General features: G+C 39.9%; 2 protein-coding genes across 6 annotated transcripts in view; one reads left to right on the top strand and one right to left on the bottom strand.

Annotated features, from left to right (window-relative positions):
- The window catches only part of CEP63 (centrosomal protein 63), an 80,373-nt gene extending 60,400 nt beyond the window's left edge, over positions 1–19,973 (bottom strand). Inside the window, exons 1-4 of one of the 5 annotated variants that reach the window (XM_023735974.1) lie at positions 19,425–19,633; positions 16,272–16,309; positions 5,204–5,272; positions 3,822–3,999 (exon numbers count right to left, since the gene is read on the bottom strand). In XM_023735974.1, coding sequence (XP_023591742.1) covers positions 3,822–3,999; positions 5,204–5,272; positions 16,272–16,309; positions 19,425–19,607 — 468 coding nt within the window. In that variant the 5' untranslated portion in view covers positions 19,608–19,633. Of the gene's footprint in view, positions 1–3,821; positions 4,000–5,203; positions 5,273–16,271; positions 16,310–19,424; positions 19,634–19,717; positions 19,783–19,862 lie in introns of those variants that run through there. The other 4 variants (XM_023735977.1, XM_023735975.1, XM_023735976.1 and 1 more) reach the window with 4 other exon arrangements.
- ANAPC13 (anaphase promoting complex subunit 13) lies at positions 19,891–26,344 on the top strand. Its single transcript, XM_004381416.2, has 3 exons — positions 19,891–19,955; positions 24,011–24,136; positions 26,142–26,344. Exons 2-3 carry the CDS (start codon positions 24,038–24,040, stop codon positions 26,265–26,267), a joined length of 225 nt encoding a protein of 74 aa, XP_004381473.1. The 5' UTR covers positions 19,891–19,955; positions 24,011–24,037; the 3' UTR covers positions 26,268–26,344.
- The last annotated feature ends 248 nt before the right edge of the window (positions 26,345–26,592 follow it).

Below are 26,592 nucleotides of genomic sequence, written 5' to 3'. Positions count from 1 at the left end.
TACATATCCTGAAATTCTGTATTTTATCAATATGACATGTACCTCATCATCTTCAGTAATGCTCTTTGCTTCAAGTATTTTTTTTCTGGTATCAATAGAGCTACAGAATCTTTGTATTTAAAGTGTTTGCATATTATATCCTTCTATTTTATCTTTTACTTTCAACCTTGCTGTATCTTCACAAACACCATATTAGAAAATCCTAACCCACTGCCATCAAGTCGATTACGACTCATAGCGATTTTTCTGTTAGCAGCCAAGTGCTTTAACCACTGTTACTGGGGCTCCTTCTGAGACAGTAACCTACCTGTATTTGCAAATGGCAAGCTACAGGAAAGATGGCTTCACAGAAAAAAAAGGACATGGATAGATTAGCTGATATGTTTGAACACTGAGAGAAGACTCACGCTTGTGTAAGAGAATTGAGGAAGAATCAATGCTAGGTAAGTTAAAAAAAAGCAAATAAAAATAAGACTAATTCTCAGAAAACAAAAAGTTGTACAAGAAATAAGTTTGATCATAGTTATATTATCTGACTCAACTGTGAAAAATATTTAACCTCTTAAAAATGTAAATACTGAATGCTGAGCTGACCAAAAATTATGATATACAATCCTGGCAGGATGAGGGAATGAAAATTGTACGTAAGAGGGAAAAGCCCTCGTGTTTCACAGTAGCAAGTCTTTAGATAATAACTAAAATTAAAAATCAAGAAATAGAAAATGTTGTTCAGAAATCTGGGGTGAATATCAAAAGAAACAGTTAACAATATTGAAATTACTGCTTCAGAGAAGCAAGAATCCTAGGTTCAGAGGGGTGGGGCAGATGACCATTGCTTTTCCTTATAAGCCCTGCAGAACTACTTTTCTTTTTCTTTATTATACGTTGCAAGCATAAACACTAAATGTGAAGAAAATGTTTAATTTCATTTATATACAGGGTCTGGCTTATAATAGGTACTCAGTAAATCTCTTAAACAAAAGGAGGAGGAAAAAGAGGTTAACCGCTGAGAGTGAGGGAGTGGTATTAGGTAGAGAAATGAGAGTCAAGGTTGGAAACTGTCAGTATGAATAACAGAAGAAAGCTAAAATAAATAATAAATTTAAATACAATTTGTAGTTTTCAAAGTTGCTTCTTTCACAATAACTTAATCTTTACAACAATGGGACATAGGCATGATTTGTCTTTTCCCGTAATTTTAAACCTAATGAAACAGGTTCAGAGAGGTTAAATTATTTGTCCAAGTCCATTCAGGTGAACAGAGGCAAAGCTAGTACTCCAAATTCCTTGTTTCATTAGGTCAATCTGCCCTGTAGGGTGTTAGAAGGTAACAGCAGTAGAAATGCCCATTAAGATCAATCCAAGCCCAACAGTGTAATCAGAAAACACATAAAGCATTAACTTACAAAATGAGTTTTTACACTAGTGCTCCTTCAAGTATGATCCGTAGGTGGGCTGGGGCTGGTCACAAACAGCAGTCCACCATGAGACAAGGAGCTTGAAACCAAAACCAAACCCACTGCCGCCCAGTCAATTGTGACTCACAGTGATCCTATAGGACAGAGTAGAACTACCTGCCCCATAAGGTTTCCAAGGAGCGGCTAGTGGATTCTAACTGCTGACCTTTTGGTTGGCAGTTGAGCGGCAGAATGTAAATCAACTATGTTACTAAGCACACTGTTTAGTTCAACTGAAATTTTTACGTAGCAAAACCTTTCCACGAAAGACGAAGTGCTGATTTACATTCTGATGCGAGCTCTTTATCTCACTGTGGACCAGTCATTTGAATAGCACTGGCTGGAGCCCTGGTGGCGCAGCAGTTAAAGCACTCGGCTGCCAACCAAAAGGTCAGCAGTTGGAACCCACTAGCTGCTCCGCAGCATAAAGATGTGGCAGTCTGCTTCTGTAAAGATCACAGCCTTGGAAACCCTACAGGACAGTTCTACTCTGTCCTATAGGGTTGCTGAATCAGAATCAACTGGATGGCAGTGGGTTTGGTTTGGTTTTTTTGTTCATTTGTTTACACCAGAGGGCTGACTGCGCCTTTACCCTTCAAATAAATTAGAATGACAACAACTTAAAACCCTATTTTATAGTTCTTATATTACATATTGCTCAAAACAGATTATAGACATGTTAGAACCCTCACTGGAAAGAAGTGTTTCAATGCAACACAATTTCACAAACTCTATGGAACAGATTCCCATTACCAGTGTTTGGTAAAAGTATATTACTTCTAGAAATGTAATCAACTTTCAGCAGCCCAACCAATGAAGCAGCAAATTGACCAGACAGCTACAATTCTAAATTTCTTATATGTCCCCAGACCAAACTTGTAATCTTCAAATCCGTACTGTGGAAACTATCCTTTCTATCCTCTAATAGAATTCTCTTTAAGGTATAAAGTGATGGCAATAATGCCCTTGAAACCAAAACTAAGCTATGGGAATTAGTTCAAACTTGGCCTTGGAGTGGTTAAATATTCTCATAACGGCACACACAGGAATTTCTTTAATGGGTTTCTAACAAAATGAACAATTTAGATATCTATATATATAGTGGTTTTCTTAACTAAGAAACTACTCTCACTTTAACTTACTATCCAGAGCTACTTTTGTTCTGTCCTAAGAGAAATAAAGAAGTGATAGCTAAAGTATCTTACCAGAAAAAGGAGCAATGACCTTAGTTAAATTACAGTTTGAAAAAAGTAAACATGATTATCATTCCATGCACTTTTTCCATCACCTTCTATATCTTTGCATGAGGTGTGATTTTAAAATAGATTCTAAAAGTTTTAAACAAATTTTAAAATGAATTCCAGTTTGGCAACTGGCATTCCCAGAAAACTGAATTTGAACAGCCAATATTACTATGTACTGCTTTGATCCAAAGTGCAACTGGCCAACCACTGAGAGATTCCTTTCAAAAGCATAAAAACACTTTTATTGAGCCTACCCTATTCTTTGTTACCTGAAACATTTCTAAACTACTCTTGATAAGTGTCACTGACAAAATCATAATCTCAGTATTTACCACTGACTGAAATGTACATGAATAACCTGATACTGGCATTAATGAGTAGTGATTCTACTGGTAAGAATGCCCATCACAGTAGAGCTTGGGACAGTGTTTCCCCACAGCTTTTCCAATCCTTCTTAGACTGACATTCAGGGCAGAAATTTAGAGGTAACTCTTGCATTACAAATGCTTTCTACTTTTCTTCCAATATTTGGTATACTTCTTCCTACTGTATCGGCTAAATTATGAGAAACCAATCTGCAAATATTATTAAACTTTCCTCCCAAATCACCACTATCTATGGGTGGTAGGATTGCAAGTGATTTTTATTTTTCTCTTTTCTTTCTTTTCCTCTCATTTTTAACAATGGTTAAAATAAAAATATTTTTAAAAAGGTTTTCTAAACAAAAGAGGCAAATTGTTGAAGTTTGGGCTTATTTATTTATTTTTTATATTAGCCAAAAACAACCTTCACTAAACTTGGTGAATGTAAATAGCGATGTGTAATCGGATGAAGGTTACACAAAGATCGTGTGACACCCTTTCATCTCTTAAAGAGCTCTTAAAGAAATCGTGTGTGTATTATATATAACCAAGGTAACATGATCTTTGAAATAAATATTAGTATTTTTACGTATTTCCACAATAAATTTTTCTTGTAAAAGAAACCATCAGAATTATAATAAAAGACAATACAGAAGCTAACCTGGTATACAAATGTTTTCCTGAATAAATTTTTAAGAAAAATGTTTAATAGAAAAAGGTCAAAATATCAAAAAGATGAGTGAAAACAACTGTTTTACCTCTTTATGTTTCATATCCAACTGACTCCTAAGAGTCTTAAGTTCCTGTTCACGGATGTCTAAGCGAGTTTCCAGAGCATGTGTTTGACCTTCCCATTCAGATTTTTTATGAGCCACCATTATGTCAATCTGTTTCATGAGCTCCTGAAGTTCTGCTTCACAAGATGTCAAAAATCCCCTGTAAACAACACAGACTAGTAAGAACACAGAACATACGTCCAAGTGGCTTTTCATCCTTCACGCATAAAAACATATCAAGATGTAAATCTACCTAAAAACGAACAATGTTGATAAGTAAATTACCAGAAGCAAAGAACAGGATTTCTGAGCTTTTGCTTTTTATACTCAAATTAAGATGATTAATTATTCCAAAGAATATTTTATCCTCCCTAATGGTGAAGCTAAAGGAGCCCTGGTGGTGCAGTGATAAAAGCACTTGGCTGCTAACTGAAAGGCTGGCAGCTCGAACCCACTAGCCACTCCACAGGAGAATGATCCGGCAGTCTGCGTCCATAAAGATTACAGCCTTGGAAACCCTATCGGGCAGTTCTACTCTGTCCTATAGGGTGCCTATGAGTTGGAATCGAATCAGCAGCAGCGTGTTTTCTTTAAAGGTCAGCCTAAAAACTAAGTCATTTGGTCAAACACAAGATTGATGTTTTCAGTCTGGTTTGTGGAGTGAAGCTTCCACAACCAGTAACTAACTCTTTAGGAATATTTTCGAGAAGCTTTCAGGAAGAGTTCAGGCAAGACTATATGTCACATTCTCATCTAGCCGCCTTAGAAGCTATCAGGCTATCTGCTAGAAAAGTGATAATATAATTTTAAGAGCTACTTCAAGAAATCCATCCTTGGGCCAGATTTATTTCAAGTATTTCTTCCCACCTTATTATCAGAAATTTACTACAGTCTACCTTAATATTGGGAATTTACTGATGTCCTTCCGAGTTTCAGGAGATGCCAGATAATGCAGAAAGAACACAGTATAGAGGGACTTGGAAAAACTGGTGAGCATTATAGCTGTAGTAGATTCAAAGAGGTTCCCAGCAATGGCCACAGAGAGCTGTAACTTCGAAGGTTTAAATACTTTTCAAAAATAAAAGGCACCAACATTTGGGCTTGTGCCAGGAAACCTCTGTACTTTTCCTTTTTCAGGCTAGAGAACTCAAGCTGGGCTGACGGCAAGCATCCATCTTCATACTGCTAAAGTGAGGCAGACACCCCGAAGAGAGACACTGTCTACACACAGAACATGGATCAGCTTAGCATTCAACACTTACACTAAAACCACTTCTGCTCCCAAAGGACATTATAATCAGAGGCATAACTCAGATATGCTTTTAAAACTACAGTGAAAAGCTTAAGGTCAAAAGCAAACTTACCCGCCATGGCCCCGATTTTGCATTCCTTCCAACAAAGCCTCCATCACCAAATCACCTTTGTTTGGGCAACTGGGAAAGCAAAAAAATCACAGGAAAAAATTCATTTTTAAAGTTCTAACATCCAGCTGACAACTTAAGAATGTGAATGAAAGCATACAAGTAACACTGAGGAAAAGCAGCACTTCTTAAAATGACTGCGGAAGCAGTCAAGGACTATTGCTTCAAGAAGTGTTAGAATAAAATATATTTTAGACTCAAAGCAAAACAACTTAAATTATTGAATTGCTATTCACAGACTCCCCGACGTGAACGACAGCCCTAGTTTCTAACGCAAGGGTGGGCTAGGGTGGAGGTGGGAGCTTTCCAGCAGAGGGACACTGACACAGACCTCTTTTACAAAATGAGAGGAAGAAATCGGGAGTCACACAAGTCAAAGAGGAAACGTGTATTTTGTTTTTGTTTTTTTAATAGACATTATAATAAGGTTAAATGCATTGAAGTAGAACTCCTCAGTCTATCACTGAAGATTTTATTCACCCTGGAGATGAGAGGCCCTGCAAAGCATCTTGCAGAACCCTCCCTCCCCTGACCAGAAGTTGCAGCCCTCCCTCCTTCGTACTTCATAGCTCCTAAGCTTTAACAGGTTCTTTCACAGATGTTACACCACACTGGCAATGAAGTTTCTACACACCTTTTTTCCCTACTAAACCCTTTATCCCCAAAGGGCAAAAAATTGAGAGCTTAGCTTAGCATTTTGACATGGCAGGTGCTGGACCCTTGTGGCTGGACTGATCTCAATTCCCCTTCCTTTTCCCCTCCCCCTCCACGCAAACTAGTCATAGCTGGAGGACTACAGAGAAGAGTCCATCAGAGACAGAGAGACAGGAGACAGAATGGACTGCCAGAAAGAATAAACACCACACTATGAAGAAAGGAATGTGAGAGTGAGAGAAGAAAGACCCTTAAATTCTGAAGTACAAAGGAGTAGTAGGTACTGGGAACCCTTGAGTTTTCTCACTTCTAATCACAAATTTTCAAAATGTTAATTAATGTCAACCCATTTTTCACTCCTTAGAAACTGCACTTTCTGCAAAAACCTTCAAAGACTTACCCCGGGACCAGACTTTAGATGATAACTAAAAACCATGGAGGTCCTGCCCGTGTCCTAGTGCCTCATCCAAAAATTATAAAGCTTTGAGAAATGAATTCCTACCTCCAAAACTACTGCCCTGAGATAAGTGTTAAACCTTAAACCAAAAATATCCATTGAAGTCTTAAAACCAAACAACAGTTCAGCTTAACTAGTAAAGAATGTCTGCCTTGAGCATTATGCTCTTTTAAGATCTATCTATATGGGATCAAATTGATAACAGCAACTTGAAAGATTAGATAGGAATCTTAGGGGGCAATGAGTTTATGTTAATGCGGGAGGAACAGCTCAGAAAATGAGGCTGAGAATGGTTGCACAACTTGAAGAATGAAATCAATGTCACTGAATTGTACATGTAGAAACTGCTGAATTTTTTAAAAAAAGTTTTTTAATTATTTCTTTGGTTTTTAAAACTTCATTTTATAATGTTTAAAACTTTTTAGAACTTTTTTTAAGAAGACTTCAGGAGATATTTTTGGTTCAAGGTTTAAAGATCATCTCAGGGCAATAAGTTTCGGAGGTGGGAATTCACTTATTGACACAATATAATTTTTTTTTTTTATTGTACTTCAGGTGAAGGCTTACAGAACAAATAGTTTCTCATGAAACAGTAGTACACATATTGTTTTATGACATTGGTTAACAACCCCACAACATGTCAACCCTCTAACTTCTCAACATTTTTTTTGGTGAAAATACACATAGCCAAAGATACACCATTTCAAAAATTTCTACATGCACAGTTCAGTGACATTGACTACGCTCTTCCAATTGTGCTGCTAGTCTCACTTAAGATGAAGGCTTACAGAACAAAATAGTTTCTCATTTAACAGTTACTACACGTTGCCCTATGACAATGGTTAACAATCTCACAACACATCAACAATATCCTTACTCAACCTTGGGTTCCCTATCACCAGCTTCCTTGTCCCCTTCTGCCTTCTGGCCCTTGTCACTGGACTATTGTTCCTCATTAGTACCATTTGGTTTTACAGGGCCGTCCACTCCCAGGCTGAATGGTGAACCTCAGAGATAACTTCACCACTGAGCTAAAAGTGTGTCTGGGGGCCATACTCTTGGGGTTTCTCCAGTCTCCTTTAGGCCAGTAAATTTGGTCTTTTTTTTTTTGTGAGTTAGAATTATGCTCTACCTCCTTCTCCAGCTCTGTCCAGAACCCTCTGTTGTGATCCTGGTCAGAGCAGTCAGTGGTGGTAGCCGGGCACCATCTAGCTGTACCGGACTCAGTCCGGTGGAGGCCTTGGTAGCTGTGGACAATTAGTCCTTTGGACTCATCTTTTCCTTGTATCCTGTTCTCTTCATTCTGCCTTGCTCCTGAAGGGATGAGACCAGTGGAGTATCTTAGATGGCCGCTCACAGGCTTTTAAGACCCCAGACACTACTCACCAAGGTAGAATGTAGAACATTGTCTTTATACTGTGTTATGCCAATCGAGCTAGATGTTCCCCAAGACCATGGTCCCCACAGCCCTCCGCCCAGCAATTCAGTCCCTCAGGGAGTTTGGATGTGTCTATGGGGTTTCTATGACCTTTCCTTGTACAAGTTGTGCTAGTTTCCCCTGTATTGTGACACAATATAATTTTTAGATATGATTAAAGGTAGATACTATGACACTGAGGAAATTTAAGACTTGGAAGGTATTATGGATTGAACTGTGCCCCCAGCAAAAAAATGAGCGTCAACTTAGCTAGTCCATGATTCCCAGTACTGTGTGACTGTCCACCATTTTGTCATCTGATGTGATTTTCCTACGTGTTGTCTCTATGATGTTAATGAGGTGGGATTAGCGGCAGTTATGTTAATGAGGCAGGACTCAATCTGAAAGATTCAGTTGTATTCTAAATCAACCTCTTTCGAGATACAAAAGCCAGAAGGAAGCTGAGAGACAGTGGGACCTCATACCACCAAGAGAGCAGTGCCAGGAGCACAGCATGTTCTTTGGACCCGGGGTCCCCCTGCTGAGAAGCTCCTAGTCCAGGGGGAGATTGAAGACAAGGACCTTCCTCCAGAGCCGACAGGGAGAGAAAGCCTTCCCCTGGAGGTGGGGCCCTGAATTTGGACTTCTAGCCTACTAGACTATGAGAGAATAAATTTCTCTTTGTTAAAGCCAACCACTTGTATTTCTGTTACAGCAGCACTAGATGACTATGACAGAGGGTTAAGTAGCTTGTCTGTAGTTATACAACTGCAGTCCCAGGATTTGAACTTAGGCAGTGTTACTCCAGAGTCTCAACCACTGTGAAATCTTTATATATTTTACAGTATTCCAGACCTTAAAACACATCAGCATATCTTCTTTGGTGTAATTGTGTCTCCTCTGGCAATAAACAAAATCAAACTAAATCTGGATATAGGAAAAATAATAAAATCTATCTGAAGTATAACATCACCACCATGGCCACATGGTGGCAGCAGCACAATGAAGATATAGTCCATGTATGGAAAATTGCCATTTCAGAAACTGAAATAATGAACTAAGACAAAGAGATCCCTGTTTAAAAAAAAAGAAAGTAAAAACAGGATTAGCAACATTCTCTCTGGAAAATAAAGTAAACTTACTATCTTTCATACCACCCAACCACCCTCAATTCTAAGGAGGCACATTAAGAACAAAGGTAGTTAAATAAATGGAAAAACATTGTGTTCATGGATTAGAAGACTTAATATCATTAAAATGTCAGTATTACACAAAACAATCTATAGATTCACTACAATCCCTACCAAAATTCCAACAGCCTTCCTTGCAGAAACGGAAAAGCCAATCCTCAAATTTACATGGAATTGGAAGGGTCGCCGAACAGCCAAAGCAATCTTGAAAAACAACAACAAAGTAGAACTTATACTTCTCAACCTTGAAATATACTATAAAGCTTCAATAATCAAACAGTCTACTATTAGTATAATAACAGACACACAGACCAATGAAATAGAATTGAGAATCTAGAAATAAACCCATACATCTATGGTCAATTGATTTTTAATAAAGGTGCTAAGTCCATTTAACAGGGAAAGAGGAGTCTCTTCAATAAATCGTGCTGCGGCAACTAGATCTCCACATGCAAAAAAAATGAAGTTGGCCCCATACCTCACACCATATATGAAAATTAACTCAAAATGGATCAAAGACCTCAGTGTAAGAATGAAAACCATAAAATTCTTACAACAAAACATAGGAGTAATGCTTCGAGATCTAGTTTTTTGACAATGGATTCATGGATGTAACACCAAAAGCACAAGCAACAAAAACAAAATAGACAAACGGGACTTTATCAAAACTAAAAACTCTTGTGCATAAAAAGACTTTACCAGCAAAGTGAAGAGACAACCTATAGACTGGGAGAAAATATTTGGGAATCATATACCTGAAGAGGGTTTAATATGCAGAATATACAAAGAACTTCTAGGACTTAACAACAAAAAGACAAACAACCCAATTTAAAAATGAACAAAGGACTTGCACATACATTTTACCAAAGAAGATATAAGACTGACCAATAAGCACATTAAAAAATGATCAATATCATCAGTCTTTAGGAAAATGCAAATCAAAATCACAAGGAGTTTAAAGGATCCAGACTTACTGGGCCTACTGAGGCTGGAGGAGTCCGTAAGACTATGGCCCTGAGCTGCTCTTCCAACCTTGAATTGAAATTATCCTGTAAGTCATCTTTAAACTAAGTAACAGTTTAACCCAAAGAATAAAGATTGTCACCCTTAGTACTGCATTTAAAATTAAAAAAAAAAAAAAATTATCTATGTAAGACCAAAAGTTCAGCAGCTATGTTAAAGTATAGGTGAGAAGGTTGAGGGGCAGGGAGATTAAGTAAATGGAAGTGAAATAACTAGACCAGAAACAATGTTGACACAATGTGAAGAATGTAATTAACATCACTGATCATTATGTCTAAAACTGTGTAACAGGAGTGGGTCTTGCTGTGTACATGTTCACCAAAAATAAAATTTAAAAAAAATTACATAACACCAAAGATTTACAAAGAGATAAAGAATAACACAATGGCAACAACAACTAAAAAATATGAGCGTGGTTATATGTGTATGTATGTATATGCGTATATATGTGGGCATACGTAGACGTATCTACATGCAGGTGTATATATACGTTAGCGTATGCATCAATATATATTCATATATACAATAAAGCACAAAGTGGGCACAAATACGGATACTTCAGAGACTTAAACACCTCGCAGGACTGGTTTACATGGTATGAAGGCTTATGATCATAGTCTCATGGGACAACTCGGTCAATTGTAACATAGGACATAAAGTTTATGTTCTACACCCTAATTTGGTGAGTAGCATCGGGGATCTAAAAAGCTTCTAAGCAGCCATCTAAGGTACAACTATTGGTCTCTATGCATCCGGAGTAAAAGAGAAAGAAGGAAACCAAAGACTCAAAGAAGAAATTAGTACAGGCCTATTAAGTCTACATGCACCACGGCCTCATCTACCCTGAGACCAGAAGAACTACATGGTGCCCAGCTACCACTACCAACTGTTCTGATCAGGAACACAACAGATGGATCCTGACAGACTACAAGCAAAATGCAGAACAGAACTCAAATTCTTAAAAAGTTCAGACCTACTGGCCCGGTTGAGACCTGAGGACTTCCTTAGACTATTGCCCTGAGATACTCCTTGACCTTGAACAGAAACTATTCCACGAGGTCATCTTTTACCTAAATAATAGACTGGCTCATAAAATAAATAATATCACCCTGAGTATCATGCTCTTTCAAAAATTCATCTATAGAAGACCAAATGGTCAACACTTGGTCTAAAGCAAGCATGAGAAGGCAAGGCGGCAGGGAAACTAGATTACTGGAAACAGAACCACCTGACTGGAAATAATGAGAAAGCTGATATGTTGTAAAAAAATGTAATCAGTATCACTGAACAAACTGTACAGAAATTGTTAAACAGGAACCTAATTTGCTGTGTAAAATTTTACCGAAAATACAATAAAACATTATTTAAAAAAAGAACACAATAAATATACTTGACCCACCACCTAACCTAAGACATTAAACATTACAATGTAAATAAATAAGTAAATAATCCACGATGAGATATCACTTCACCCTCACCAGGATGGTTATTATAGAGAAAAAAAACGGAAAACAGCAAGCGTTGGCAAGCACAGCAAGTGGAGAAACTGGAATCCTCATCCACTGCTGGTGGGGCTGTAAAATGGTGCAGCTGCTACGTAAAACAGTTTGGTGGTACCTTAAAAACTTAAAACACAGAGCTATCTTATGACCCAGCAATTCCACCCCTAGGTATATACCCAAAAGAATTAAGAGCAAGGATGTAAACAAATACTTGTACACCAATGTTCACTGCAGCACTATTCACAATAGTCAAAAGGTAAAAGCAACCCAAGTGTCCATCAATAGATGAACAGATGAGTAAAATGTTGTATATCCATATAATGGAATATTACTCAGTCATAAAGAGAAATGAAGTCCTGATAAATACTATAACAGGGATGAACCCTGAAAACATTATGCTGAGTGAGATAAATCAGATAAAAAAGGACAAATATTGTACAATCCCACTTACATTAAATATTCAGAATAGGCCAATGCATAGAGATCAAAGATCATTAGCGGTTACCTGGAACACGCAGGAGGCAGGAAGAAAGGTATTTCTTAAGCAGTACAGTGTTTTTGTTAAGGGTGATTAAATATTTGTAAATGGATAGTGATGACTGTTGACAACATGGTAAATGTGGTTAATGTCACTGAACTGTACACATAAAAACGGCTGAAATGTTCTGTTACATATATTTCACCATGATAAAAATTAAAAATTAAAAAAAAAGAAAAGAATAAAGGTAGCAAAGAAAAAAAGGTTTTATAGACATATCCCAGTCCGGGACAACAGCTACAGTTCATAAATACCATTTACTTAAGTAGCCACCAAAAACCATCAGTCTTATTCCTTAGGATCAAGTAAACAGCAAGGAGTCAAAGGACTCAGGTTATTCTGTGGACCTTAATCATAGAAGTTCCTCACAGCTATATCACTGATTCCCTTCCTAACTAATCTGACCCTTATTCAAGTCTATGCATTATGTCACCTTGTTTTCTTCTTTGCCTGTGTCATGTGACAAAAAATTATGAAAAGTTAGATTTTCTTTGTTAATAATATTAAATACAAACTTAAGTAAATATATTTCACAATCTGCTGCTCATTGCCATGAACATAAAATGCCAATGTGGCTAAATGGCTACAACTGGTACAGGCAATCTTCATCATTTCTATGGTTAAACCAAGTCATCAACAAAAATCTGTTAATTATATCTTTTCCTTGGAATGAAGGCTGCTTTAAATCAGTGGAATCTGGAATAGAATGGCTTTTTCACGAACTCTGGGGAACGGGAATAACACACTTCAAGTCTTCGGGAAAAAAATAATACAAATAGGACGTCTGATAATAGAAGAACCTTTGAAATACATTAACATACTGTAATTTAAGAACTAGAAAAGACCTCAGAGCTCTAATTCAACCTCTTCATGTAACAGACTGGGAAAAATAGCCAGAGAATATGCCCAAAACCAAATTATCCACAAAATGGAGCACAGGAATGAAATAAAACCTCAGGACAGAATTATGAGAAAATGCATACTATAAGAAGGAATATGCCTAACTACCGAGTCTAGTTTACAGGAGGATAACAGTGCTCTGCCCCTTTACTTGCCTTGGCATCACAGTAATTGCAAAGATCTATACACTATGTCGCTATGAGTCAGAATCAACTCGACAGCAGTGGGTTTTTGATATATTATGTCTATGTCAGATACACTTCAGCTGAATAAACTATGGCTGTTCCAATGAACAATAAATATTATTTACCATTTCCCAGAAAGGCTCCTACTTAAACTTAAGGGGAAAATAATCAGTAGAAAAGGTATCAGAGAAATTTTTCACAATAAAAACAAAAATTTTTTAAAAACTGTCCAAACTATGACTAAAAATCCAGAAAGAGGGAAAAGACTAATACATCTAAGTACATAAAAATTAACTTTTGCATGGAAAAAATGCCATAAACAAAAGTAAAAGACAAATGAAAACAATACCTGAAATCATTATTACACATAAAGGGTTAATTACCCAAATATATAAAGAGCTTATAAAAAATTGAGGGAAAAAAAATCTATTAAAAAAATGGTTACAAAATATGAACAAGCAGATCACAGAAAAAGAAAACACCTTAAACTAAAGATGCTCAATGTTGTTCATAGTAAGAGAGATAGAAACTGCAACTACTCTGAGATACCCTTTCTTCTGTATTAGATTAACCAAAAGTTAAAAGTTTAGTATTATACTCTGATGACAAGGCTATGGGAAACAGGCAATGACATAATTTGTGGGTAGGAATGCAAAATGGTACAAGTACTATAGAGGAGGATTCAGCAATACCTAAAAACCTGTTGCTGTCGAGTCAATTCCAACTCATAGTAACCCTATAGGACAGAGTAGAACTGCCCCATAGGGTTTCCAAGGCTGTAATCTTTACAGAAGCAGCCACATCTTTCTCCTGTGGAGCTGCTGGTGGGTTCTAATCGATGACCTTTAGGTTAGCACCCTAGTGCTTAATCACTGCATCGCCAGGGCTCCTTTGGCAATACCTAACAACTAACATGCATTTACTGTTTGATCCAACAATGCTACTTCTGGGAATATATCCCAAAGATACCTTGGCAAAAATACAAAATGATATATGTACAAGGATATTCACAGCAGCACTATATGTAACAGCAGGAAACAACACAAATGTCTATTAACAAAGGACTAGTTGAATATTCAGCTACCAATGGAGTACTGTGAAGCTGTAAAGAAGGATAACAATCTCTATGTACTAATGAAAACCCAATGGCTCACAATGGTCCTACGCACAACCGACCACGGCAATGTGTTATGTACTGAATTATGTCCCCCAAAAATGTGTGTCAACTTGCTCAGGCCATGAAAAATCGTTGTCCTCCATTTTGTGATCTGATGTAATTTTCCTATGTGTTGTAAATCCTACTTCTATGGTGTTAATGAGGCAAGACACCATCTACAGGATTAGGCTCTATCTTGAGTCAATCTCTCCTGAGATATAAAAGAGAGAAGTGAGCAGAAAGGAGGGAGACCTCATTACCACCAAGCCAGAAGAGCCAGGAGCAGAGCACGTCCCTCGGGCTCAGGGCTCCTGAGCTGAGAAGCTCCTAGACCAGGGGAAGATTGATGACAAGGACCTACCCCCAGAGCAAACACAGAAGAAAGCCTTCTCCTGGAGCTGACACCCTAATTTGTACTTCTAGCCTCCTATATTGTGAGAGAATAAATGTATGTTTGTTAAAGCCATCCACTTGTGGTATTTCTGTTATAGCAGCACCAGACAACTAAGACAGGATGGCACAAGACCCAGAAGCATTTCATTCTGCTGTACATGGGGTCGATATGAGTCAGGGACTGACTCAGTGGCAGTTAAAGACATGATAACAGGACATATATTACCGGTGGCAAAAATAAGATGCAAAACAGTATATGCACATACCACCTTTTATATATATCTGCTTCTAGGTGCATTTGTTTTTATGAAAGATAAACCCAAAACTGGTAAAAATGATTACTCACAAGGAAGGAAAACAAGTAGGGTGGAGGAAACAGGGATGAAAGCTAACTTCTCTGGATGTACCTTATTTTACAGGCACTTGTCTTATAGGAAGGTCCCCGAGTGGCACAAACAGGATGCATGTGACTACTAGCCTAAAGGTTGGTGGTTCAAACCCACCCAGTGGCACCACAGAAGAAAAGTCTTGCAATCTGCTTTCATGAAAATTACAGTCAAGAAAACCCTATGGAATAGTTCTATTCTGTAACACAGGGGGTTGCCATAAGCTGGAATTGATGAGATGGTAAATAGTTTTTTTTTTGTTTTTTGTTTTTGGTTTGCTTTATAGGAACTACATTAATGTTTTACATATAACAAACAAATCAAAATTAAAAAAAGCAATACAGCAAGATTGGAAACAAAATTAAATAAATGCATCAACTACATATCAAGTTGGCAGCCTACTTTATAAATTATTGCATATGCCTTGAAAACAAAATAATTTTACTGTACATATCCCTAGTGGGGTAAAAACTAAGGATAAAAAAAGAACCGCAAAGAAATCCTAAACACTATTTAGGAATTATATTAATAATGTTAGTATTCTTAATTTGAAACCATTATATAGATACAGGATTAGGCAAAAAGAATTAATGACATTAAAACCAAAAAACCAAACCCGTTGCTGTTGAGTCGATTCCAACTCATAGCGACCCTATAGAACAGAGTAGAACTGCCCCATAGTTTCCCAGGAACGCCTGGTGGATTCGAACTGCTGACCTTTTGGTTAGCAGCCGTAGCTCTTTGGCACTACACCACCAGGGTTTCCATTAATGAATTAGGAACCAAGATTTCAGCAAGAGAAAAAAATACAAATATAAAATCAAACACATAAATAAAAAAAAAAAACCTATAAAATTATACTTAAATTGGAAATGTCATCGTGAACTCTGTACGTTTCTCTTTTAGCTCTGGCCACTGTAAATCGTAGAACCGATGACCAACTAAAAGGAACCAGGGCTCCCTGGAGTCCAGAAATGTATAAATGACCAGGAATATGTTTTACTAGAAAGCAAGGAAATTATCAGACTACTGGAGTCATGTCAAAAAGAACAAGAGCCAACTTAAAGGGACTCCCGCTAGGTAAAGATAGCACAATTTGACTATCAAAGACAACAATGATTGCAACAGGACGAAACAGTTAAAAATACATTCAAATCTATAAGTATATGATAAAAAACAAAAGAAAAAAAGCAAAAACCTGCATGGTTACCTTTGGAGGTTGCTAGGGCACCGACTCATTACTGTAGACTGAAAATAGAAGGAAAGAAGTGAGCATTTATCTTGCCTTTCCAGTACAAACTGTATTTTGGGGTAATCAAATAGCTGATCAGGGAAAATTATGCTTCATAAAAGATTTCCAGCTAATAAATACAGAAGTAATGAAAGAATTGCAAAATCACCATTTTGCAACCCCTAATGCAATAATAGGATCAAGCAGTGGTTCATTCTATTGTATGTAGGGTTGCTATGAGTCAGAACGACTCAATGGCACCTGACAACAACAGCGCAATAATAAGGAGATCTACTGGCACAATGGTTAAAATGCTCGGCTACTAACCGAAAGGTCTGCAGTTTGAACCCACCAGCTGCTTCCTGGGAGAAAAATGTGGCAGTCTGCTTCTGTAAAAATTACTGCCTTGGAAACCCCAAGAGGCCATTCTACTCTGTCCTATAGGGTCACTGTGAGTCAGAATCGACTTGACAGTAAAGGGTAATGCAATAATGGATATAGGAAATCTAAACCCACAAAAGGATTTTACCAATAGATGAAAGGCTCATGGGGAACTTTTATGATGGATGGACTGGGCTGACAACACCTGAACCCACTGTTCAATCACACATAACACCACAAAAAGAGACCACTCAGACATTATCTGCCTCCCTAACATAACGCAATAGCAAGCACACCGCAGCACCTATGAAATATTCTTGCCCTACTCAACCAAAAAAAAAAAAATCAAGGTCAAATATGATCAAGCTGTTCAGTAGAACTTTATGCAATTATGGAAATCATGGGCTACTGGGCACTTAAAATGTGGCTAATGCAATTAATGAAATAAAGTTTTAATTAATTTAAATTTAAATATCCACAGCTGGCTGGTAGGTAGCATACTGGACAGTGCAATTCTAGATCTAATTTTTAGAGGAAATAAACAGTGGTACAAGTTAAAGGATACCATGTAGATGCAATCAGCTAAATCTAGACAGCAATGAAAAAAGGGGAAAGAGAAAAGGGAACTGCTTAGATTACAAGACACTTAAAAAGGTGTATCAACCAAATGTAACATGTGGTGGATCTTTACAAGACTTTCATCCACACAAGCAAACTGTAAAGACATTTTTGGGATAGTTGGTGAAATCTGAACCCTGCCTAGATACTAACATTATGAAATTTTTATTAATTTTTGTAGGTGTGATCATAGTATTGTGGCTTTTAAAACTGAAAAAAGAAACCTTTGTTCTTGGAGGGAAAAACCCTTAAGCAACATAAAAATCAGAAATTCAATTCCTGAGATCTTCTGTCAGTATCGGCTTTGGCAGAACAACACAACATTGAAAAGTACGATCTAATGAGCGAGCGGACTACTGATGATCATTGCATCCACCACTACACCATAAACAATCACGGGAAGGACTAAGTAAAGGGCTTCTACTTCTTAACCAGAAGAAACTGGCATCAGCACAATTAACATACATAATTATTACAAATAATTTTTTAAATCTATCTACAGAATTTTAAAGGGCAGTGTCAGTCTGAATGTTTATAAATCGCTAACCCATTTTTTAGCCTTTTTAAAAATTATACCTATCTCGGACAATGACACAGTCAAAACGCAAGCAGCAAGCAGGTTTGAGAAACAAATGGAATGTATAACAATAATTTTTTCAACCTTTTTGAATTCAGGATAAAAATTAATCTAAAGATAGGACTGTCTTCCAAATAAGAAAAGACAAACTTTTTATTATATCATGAAGATACAACCTGTTAAGCGTATGGAACCTCTGGGTGGTGCAAAGGTTAATGTGCTGGCTTGCTAACCAAAAGTTTGAAGGTTCAAGTCAATCCATAGGCACCACAGAAGAAAGGCCTGGCAATCTGGTTCTGAAAAATCAGCCATTGAAAACCCTGTGGAGAACAGTTCTACTCTGACACACACAGGGTCGCCATGGGTTGGGGTCAATTGGATACCTGTTTTTTGGGGTTTTTTTTTTGGTGTAAGTATAAATGTAAATATTTGAAAATAAAGTGTAGTCGAGGATCCTTATTATGATTTCCTCTTCATTTCTGGAGCCCTAGTGGCACAGTGGTTTAGAGCTCAGCTGCTAACCAAAAGGTCATAAGTTTGAATCCACCAGCTGCTCCTTGGGAACTGTGGGGCAGCTCTACTCCGTCCTATAGGGTCCCTGTGAGTTGTGATCCACTCCACGGCAAGGGGTTATTTTTTTCTTCGTATCTATGAAACAAAACTAAATGCAAGCATAAGCATTTGCGAGAAGCTGTACAAATACAGAAATCTACAATATTGCTTTATTAAAGGAATAAAGTAAATTTCTTTGAAAATCAGTTTAGGGAATCAGATGCAAAAAGTAGTGCTCAGGGAAAACTACTTTGTGCAAGTGTACTGTACTGTTAACTATAAATGAAGACTAGTCTCTGACAGCCTTATCTTTACTCTCCTGTTGTTATAGGGATATAAGAAAAACCCCATCACGAACCTAGATTTACCGTCTTTAAGTATTTTCATGATTAAAGTGTTTCTAAGGAATCACCATCTTAAACCTACTCTTAAGTAGTTCCCAGTCCTGACTTGTATGCATGGTGCAAGCAGCTCAGGGTTCCCCAACTTCAGTCCTTCACGGTTTTTGCCACATCCTCGTACTTCCTGTACTAAATATTAACATTTTTAAACCAATTCGCTTTTCAAAAATTGTTAAACTTAATACACAACCATAGATTAGCCTGTATCACCTGCAATTAATTAAGTAGCAACAATGCTAGACAATTCTAACCAGATCCAGCAGCAGGGACAGATTACCCAACAAACAAGGCACACACGGGCTTACTTGCATTTATTAATCTGCAGTGCACAATTTCACATGGCCACACTGATGTGGTGAAAAACACAGGCCATGTGAAATTGTGCACTACAGATTAGTAAACACAAGCCCGTGCGTGCGTTGCTTATTGACTAATGTGCCCCTGTCCAGCAGCCTACGGAAGGGGTTGTGCTGAGGGTCCAGACTTGTAAGAAGGATACTGCCCGCAGGCTTTGCCAGGGAAGAGTGAACTGGGAACTGCTCCCCAGCCCACCGACCCCCGAAGGACCCCTTCCCGCTGCCGGATTCGGGAAGGCCTAATCACCTGGTGAGCCCGGACAGCGCGCTGGATGGACCTGCGTCCGCCTTCACGGGATGGCAAGGAGCACGCAGCGTAGCCGAGGGGAGGGGCGCGAGAGCGGGCCTGTGCCGGCGGAGGCAGGCTTGGCGGCTTGCCGGCGGCGGCGGGGACCAGCCCCGGGCCGTGCGGCCGCGCGGCTAGCGGCATCACCACAGCCAGGTCGCCCTCCGGACGAGCCCACCCCTCACCCAGTGCTCCACGCGCAGAGGCAGTTACCAGGATACCACAAGCGCGCCCCCGAGCCTTCCCGCCGTTACCTCGCGCCGGGGACGCGCACGCGCGTCACCGCCAGCCTTACGTTCAGCCTGTCGTTAGCACGTTCGTTCCTCCCACTGCCCGCTCATTATTCATCGAAACAACGTCCTCTCAAGACCTCCCCTCTGCGCACGCAAATGGACTCACCCACATCCACGAATCTACGCGAAGAGCGTACGGGTGACGTGATGCGGAGAGTGTGGCTCGGCGGAAGAGAGAGCTGCGGTGGGCCGGGTGCTGGTAAGAAATTCCCGCGCTCCTAACCTAGGTCCTGGAGGGATGAGAAGGCCTTCGTTCTTTACGCTGGACTCCCTCCCTATCCCCCATTGGTTGAAGTCGGTAACCTTACTTTGCTTCCTGGGAGTCAACACCTGTACCACACGCCTTGTGCGGTGGAAAGGAGCATTCGCGGCGGTCGAGAATCCCCCCCTCCCCGCTTTCACATTTGGTATATCCAGCCTCAGGCCGGAAGCCGCAGCTGTGGGGCGGCAACGCACACAACCGTATAGATGGTGGTGGCCTGCGAGGGTCATTTCTTGCGAAGGAAAGGTTATTCTGCTTGCGTCTGTAAATTCACGTTTACAGAGCTATGAAGTACAGAGATGGGTAAAACGTGTCCCTGTTTCAGGGAACGCGCATCGCGTTTCTGGGAAGACAAGTATAACAGGCACTTAGTGTGACAAGCTGTAATTGGGACCGTTCATTGCGCCCAGAGACGATAGGACCCATGGGGGGGCTGGGGACCGCGCTCTCCTGGAGGCTGAAAGAAGACCTCCCTCAGGAGGCGCCCCGGGAGCTGAGTTTTTTAAACGAGAATTAGCCGAAATAAGAGGAAAGAGCATCCCAGGCATTGGGACTGACACATGTGTAGACAAAAAGGTGTGGGAGAGAAAAGTTTGTTTAGGAAATTGCAAGTGCCTTCGGTCGAGCGTGGTGAGTGCTCGGGACAGTGGCCGTGTCTTAAAACCAAAAACAAACCCACTGCTTCCAGTCCGTTCCGACTCACAGCGACCCTATAGTACAGAGTAGAACTGCCCCATAGAGTTTCTAAGGCTGTAATCTTTAGGAAGCAGACTGCCACATCTTTCTCCCTAAGCAGCTGGTGGGTTCAAACCGCTGATCTTTCTGTTAGAAGCCGAGCGTTTTAACCACTGCGCTACTAGGGCTCCTTCGGCTGTGTCGTAGACATGCATATATTGATGCTTTCCACTCCCGCAGTCCGTTAAGGGTGAAGCCACCTAACTCCGGGATTGGGAATGGGATGTTGATCCCTGAGCTGAGTTTGGAAGGAAAAGTGGGCGTTAATGGTAGGGAAAGAGAGGTTTTAAGTGCAAAGGCTGGGAAGTGTGACAGGATTGAAGGTGTTTGGAAGAGAGGCAGGTGAAAAGAGATTGAAACCAAATTGGAGAAAGGCATGCTAAGGAGTCATTAATACAAAATTGAGACATAACAATTGGAGATAATAATACCTAATCAGTGGGTCACAGTGCTGACCTAACTTGTTTAGTGGATCATAATGACAAAAAGCAACAACAGAAAATTTTCTGAAACTCGAGTGATTTCAGAAAATTTTACAAAAGGTGGAATCTCTGTGGGCCCGGAAAAATCTGCAGGTTTCAATCAGTGGAGAAAAGTGACGTGGGCATGGGGGAGGGGAGCAGAGCAGAGAGGACAAAGGGAGTGGTAGCAGGAAAAAGGAGAGCCCTTGGAGAACAGCAACTCCACAGGTATAACTGGAACTGAAGGTGAAAACTCCTTGTATGTAAATTTCCTAAACACAAGATCCTTCAACTTGATTTACAATATCCACTGGGTAGTATAGTACAGTAATTCTTAGGTGAAATACTAAGATCTTCCTCAACTGGTTCACTGGTGACAGAAGTAGCTGGGCACCTTTTGCTTCACAGTTTTGCCTGGATCCTTACAGGAGTAAAAAACTTCCCCCACCCCAACCTGTGTAATTATTGCCCCAGTGTTAGAGCTATTGTGCAGTTATACTATTTGGACCAAGTACAGGCCTGTATGAAGGAATTGGATTCTACCCCCAAAGATGGTTCCTGTATGAGTCTCTGTTGTCTCAGAAACTGAGAGTGACTGGAGTGCCTTTGGTGCCAGTGGCCTCCAGGCCTTCAGGATGGCGCCTTTGTAGCAGGGAGCACAGTAAAGTGGTTCCCATGATGAGACGGGTCTTAAACTTGGAGATTGGGAACCCAGAGGTACCCACCAAGCTACCCATCCCTTTGGATTAGATTGCAACTGTTCCAGGAGGAAACATGAGGAATCAAATATGCTAAAGGAGCTAAGTATCTTGACCACTTGAGCCAGATTATTAAAGGGGGAGCAGCAGTAGGAATCCAGGGAAGGAACCCCAAGTGGAAGCAGAAACTGGGGGGCAGCGTGGGGTCCTGCCACTGTTATTCACTTCTCAGAGTTCACTCAGGGTTCTATTTTAAGAAAGGAGGTAGCTAAACCGCTGACTTCTTTATTGCCTTGAGGATTTGTGTCAGATCTGCTGTTGGTCACTATGTGTAACTCAGTTCAGTTTTTCACTTAACTCTTGTACCTTAAAAATGCCAAGGCACCAGAGGGCTGTGGGGACCATGGTCTGGGGGAACATCTAGCTCAATTGGCATAACAGTTTATAAAGACAATGTTCTATATTGTACCTTGGTGAGTAGCGTCTGAGGTCTTAAAAGCCTGTGAGCAGCGATCTAAGATACTCCACTGCTGTCACCCCTTCGGGAGCAAGAGACAATGAAGAGAACAGGATACAAGGAAAAGATTAGTCCAAAGGACTAATGGACCACAGCTACCAAGGCCTCCACCAGACTGAGTCCAGTACAGCTAGATGGTGCCTGGCTACCGCCACTGACTGCTCTGACTGGGATCACAACAGAGGGTCCTGGTCAGAGCTGGAGAAGGATGTAGAACAAAATTCTAACACACAAAAAAAGACCAGATTTACTGGCCTGACAGAGACTGGAGAAACCCTGAGAGTACGGCCCCCGGACACCCTTTTAGCCCAGTGGTGAAGTCACTCCTGAGGTTCACCGTTCAGCCGGGGATTGAACAGCCCCATAAAACAAAACGGGACTAATGAGCACAGAAGTCCAGGGACAAGGACTAGAAGGCAGGAGGGGACAGGAAAGCTGGTGATAGGGAACCCAAGGTTGAGAAAGGGCAGTGTTGACATGTCGTGGGGTTGTTAACCATTGTCATAGGGCAATATGTGTACTGTTTAATGAGAAACTATTCTGTAAACCTTCATCTAAAGTAAAAAAAAAAAAAAGAATTATCCATGTGGAAAAAAAAAATACCAAGGCAGGCAGAGACTTTTGTAAATGTAGTGCAGGAAATGTGTGAGGGGCTGGAGACAGGACTTAGCAGGCGGTTACGAGTCAGGAGCTCATCAAAGGCCTCACAATCAAGGAAAAGCAGGGCTTCGAATTGGTTCAGTTGTGGCCTAGGAGGCGAAACCAGAACAGACCCGAATTTTTTAAATTTGGGTGACCCAGAACCATAATCAGAACAGGAAAAATTACAGGTCAAAGCCCTCCTAGAAACTTAATCCCCCTCTTAAAAAACAAGGGCAGCTATTGGTTGCATACCAACCAAATCTCTTGCCCTTCGGATTTGGACAGAGTAAGAAACAGCGGTGTCCAGCTCAGAGATCGTGGCTGACTGCACCGCTTTGAATGTGTGTCGCTCTCCTCATTCCTGGCAATAATCCATTCTCACGCATCAGGCTCCTGAAAGGGCCCACTATGCCTCTTCCGAGTCTCCCATTCCAGGGCTTCGACCTATAATTTTTCCCATTCCCAGTTATGGTTCCAGAGCACCCAAATTTAAAAAATTTGTGTCTCTTCCAGTGACACTTCTTTGGCCATGACTGAACTGGAAGAACTGGTTCAAAGCTCTGGGGAAAAGTGAATGGGCAGCTAGGAGGGAAAAGCTGCATTTTAGGTGTACTGTGGTCTCATGAGTTGGAATTGACTCAGTGGCAACAGGTGGCTTCCTGAATAAGGCTCTCACATATGTTGCCCTCCTTTCACGCTCTATGGAATTGGTCTCCCTGCCACACCCCCCACCCCCAACCTGTGCTATATCTGTCCGGTATACACTTTTAAAGCATCCCTCAGCTGGGGGTATGCTGAGTCTTATAAGTAAGTTGTCACCTGACCCAGATGATGTTATACCAGAAAACAAAAAGCCTGGGGAATCTTAGTGCTGGATTATACTGGATTACCCCATCTCCTGAGCCTTCACATTTAAGAAATAATCTATTTGGCTTACAGATCTGACAAGATCAAAGCAGCTGGAGAATGGACAGTGAGGTACAGAGAGATGGAAGGATCTTGGATTTGATTGATGATGCTTGGCGAGAAGATAAGCTGCCCTATGAGGATGTTGCAATACCTCTGGTAGGTTATGAATTGTGCTGAGCATGAAGGGTGAAGGGTATGATCTGGAGGGCCCTGCTTGAGGCAAGATATTTATGGATAGATAAGCTAGTAGGGCAAAGAAATCAAACCTGTGAAATTCTCTAGCTTCAGAAGGCTTTAGAGAGCATCTAGTCTGACTTTTTCTTTGAAGAGAAATGTGGCTTAGAGAGGTGAAGTGACCAGCTCAGTCAGGTACCATGTTAGGACTGGAACCCAGGTTCTGACCTGTGCTCAGTCCACTACACCAAAGCCAGAGGTAAGCCAAATAATGAGAGTTTAATGGGTAAGATGGGGAAGAATAAGCAGCAGTATCACATCTGAAGGCATATAAGCTGTGTTTCTCACTTCCGCCTGTGGTTTACCAGTCTCTTGCCATTATTAGGAACTCACATCCTTGGTACATGCACCTATTCTAGCTTCTCTGGAAAATGTTCAACAGATAACCTGGCTTCTCTTCTACGTTTAGACCAACAGGCTCCTAAAACACTCTTTTCTTCCCTGGTCTCTGGAAAACCCCCTTTGCAGGTTGGCTGGAGGCTGGGTGATCTAGGATGGCCTCACATGTCTGGCTGTTAGCAGGTTGTTGGCTGGGGTGATGGGGTGACTAGGCCATGTGTCTCCTTATCCAGCGGCCAGCCTAGACTTCACATGGCTGTCTCATGTCTCAAGAGCAGCAAGAAAGGAAATTGCCAGACCTCAAGAGACAGGCTCAGAACTGGCACAGTGGCACTGCAGCTGCAGTCTGTTGGCCAAAGCAAGCCACACAGCCAGTCCAAAGTCAAGACTGGGGAATAGATTCCGCTTTTTGATAGGAGGAGCTACACAGAATTGTGGCCATTTTAAACATTGGATGACTGTTTATAATACTTCTGTTTTTGTTTTTCAGGAATATATGCAATTTTATATGTTGGCATTCACTGCAAAATAAATTGTGCCAATTGAAAGACATGTTATTTTAGAAGACTCAAACCACAGATAGGATGTAATTAAGCAAAGCTGTCTTCCTCTGAATTAAATAATTCATTAACCAAGGACCTGTTTATGCTTTATAAGCTATAAGTACAATATTGAAACCAAAATTTTCTTTTTTTAAGTTTGAGTTTATTATTGCTTTACGATAAATGATAGTTCTTTTCAATTTGTACACGTGTTTGAATCTCAGTCTTAAATTTGTAAAGCAAGACGTGATTCAAATACATTTGTACAGTTTATGAGTAAACATTTTATATATATTAAACATTATTTTAAAGGGTAAAAATATTATACTAATGTACTGCAAATTGGAATCCAGTGGGAAATCATAAGTTTGGATATTCAGTAATAGTCTGCTAACTCTAAAAAATGTCTAAATTCGGGTAACTGAAAAGAAGTATATTGGTATCACTGAGACGATGGTACAAAGCAGAGTTCTGGTAGCAATAAATTTAATTTTAAAATATAAGTAAACTATCCTAGATTCTACTTTCAGTTGATTGTGTGGCCCATGGCTTGCCATTTTAAGCGAATTGTTGGTGAGATGTGGTGATTTGCCGTGTCTTATGTTGCCCTGCTCCACCACTAGGGGGAGTCTCAGCTGTTAACTATATATTTTTAGTAATCCTTACTTCCTTTATTATATGGGCATGTTGGCTCTGAGGGGTTGATTATCTTGGCCAGAGTTACACAGCAAATGATGGAGTCGGCATGGATCCCGTTTGGCTTCCAAAAGCCTATGCCCTTAATTCTTCTGCCATCCTGCCTCCTGTTAAAAATGTCATAACGTCCATCGTTCCCTACTGTAAAAGGGCCAGGCCGCATTAGAGCAATACTTCTGATGTTCTCCTCACATCTGTTTATTCTAGCTCTTTCTTTGGAATATACTTCTATCAATTATGCTTCCTGTTCCTAGGAACTCACAGGTGTTACTTCTAAGTGCTCTTGAGTTTTAAGAGGTTTGTTAATGCAAAACATGTTATTGATCTGAATGTCCACTATACCTTTTCAGAATGAACTTCCCGAACCTGAACAAGACAATGGTGGCACCACAGAGTCTGTTAAAGAACAAGAAATGAAGTGGACAGACTTAGCCTTACAATACCTCCATGAGAATGTTCCCCCCATTGGAAACTGACACCCAGCTCCTTCTTCATGGACAATTTTTTTTTTTTTTAATACCTAGGTACAAAAATTTTTTTTTAAGTTTTCTAACTCAAATCTTTTAGCAATAAATCAGCACTCAAAAATGTATACCCCTTAGTTTGTTGCAGCAAAGTACAATGTGAAAATATTCACCAGGATGAGAAACTGAGATTTCTCAAGAATGTAGACTATTTGGCTCTTTGAGAATAAAGCTCTTCATTCACCAGCTTGTGTTTGAACATAATTGTTAAACATTTTCCCTTAACTCTGATTTTATCTTCCTGTCAGAGTTTAACACTTCTGATTACTTACATGTA

The sequence above is a fragment of the Trichechus manatus genome, unplaced genomic scaffold (assembly GCF_000243295.1).
Source record: "Trichechus manatus latirostris isolate Lorelei unplaced genomic scaffold, TriManLat1.0 scaffold00084, whole genome shotgun sequence".
In the NCBI taxonomy this organism is placed as follows: Eukaryota; Metazoa; Chordata; class Mammalia; order Sirenia; family Trichechidae; genus Trichechus; species Trichechus manatus.
This window is presented reverse-complemented; position numbering and strand designations above follow the sequence as displayed.

What these genes read in the sequence shown, in the direction of transcription:
- ANAPC13 (XM_004381416.2), top strand. Translation starts at nt 24,038, where the DNA reads ATGGACAGTGAGGTACAGAGAGATGGAAGGATCTTGGATTTGATTGAT. An exon ending in AGGATGTTGCAATACCTCTG is followed by an intron (nt 24,137 to 26,141) that starts GTAGGTTATGAA and finishes ATACCTTTTCAG; the next exon opens with AATGAACTTCCCGAACCTGA.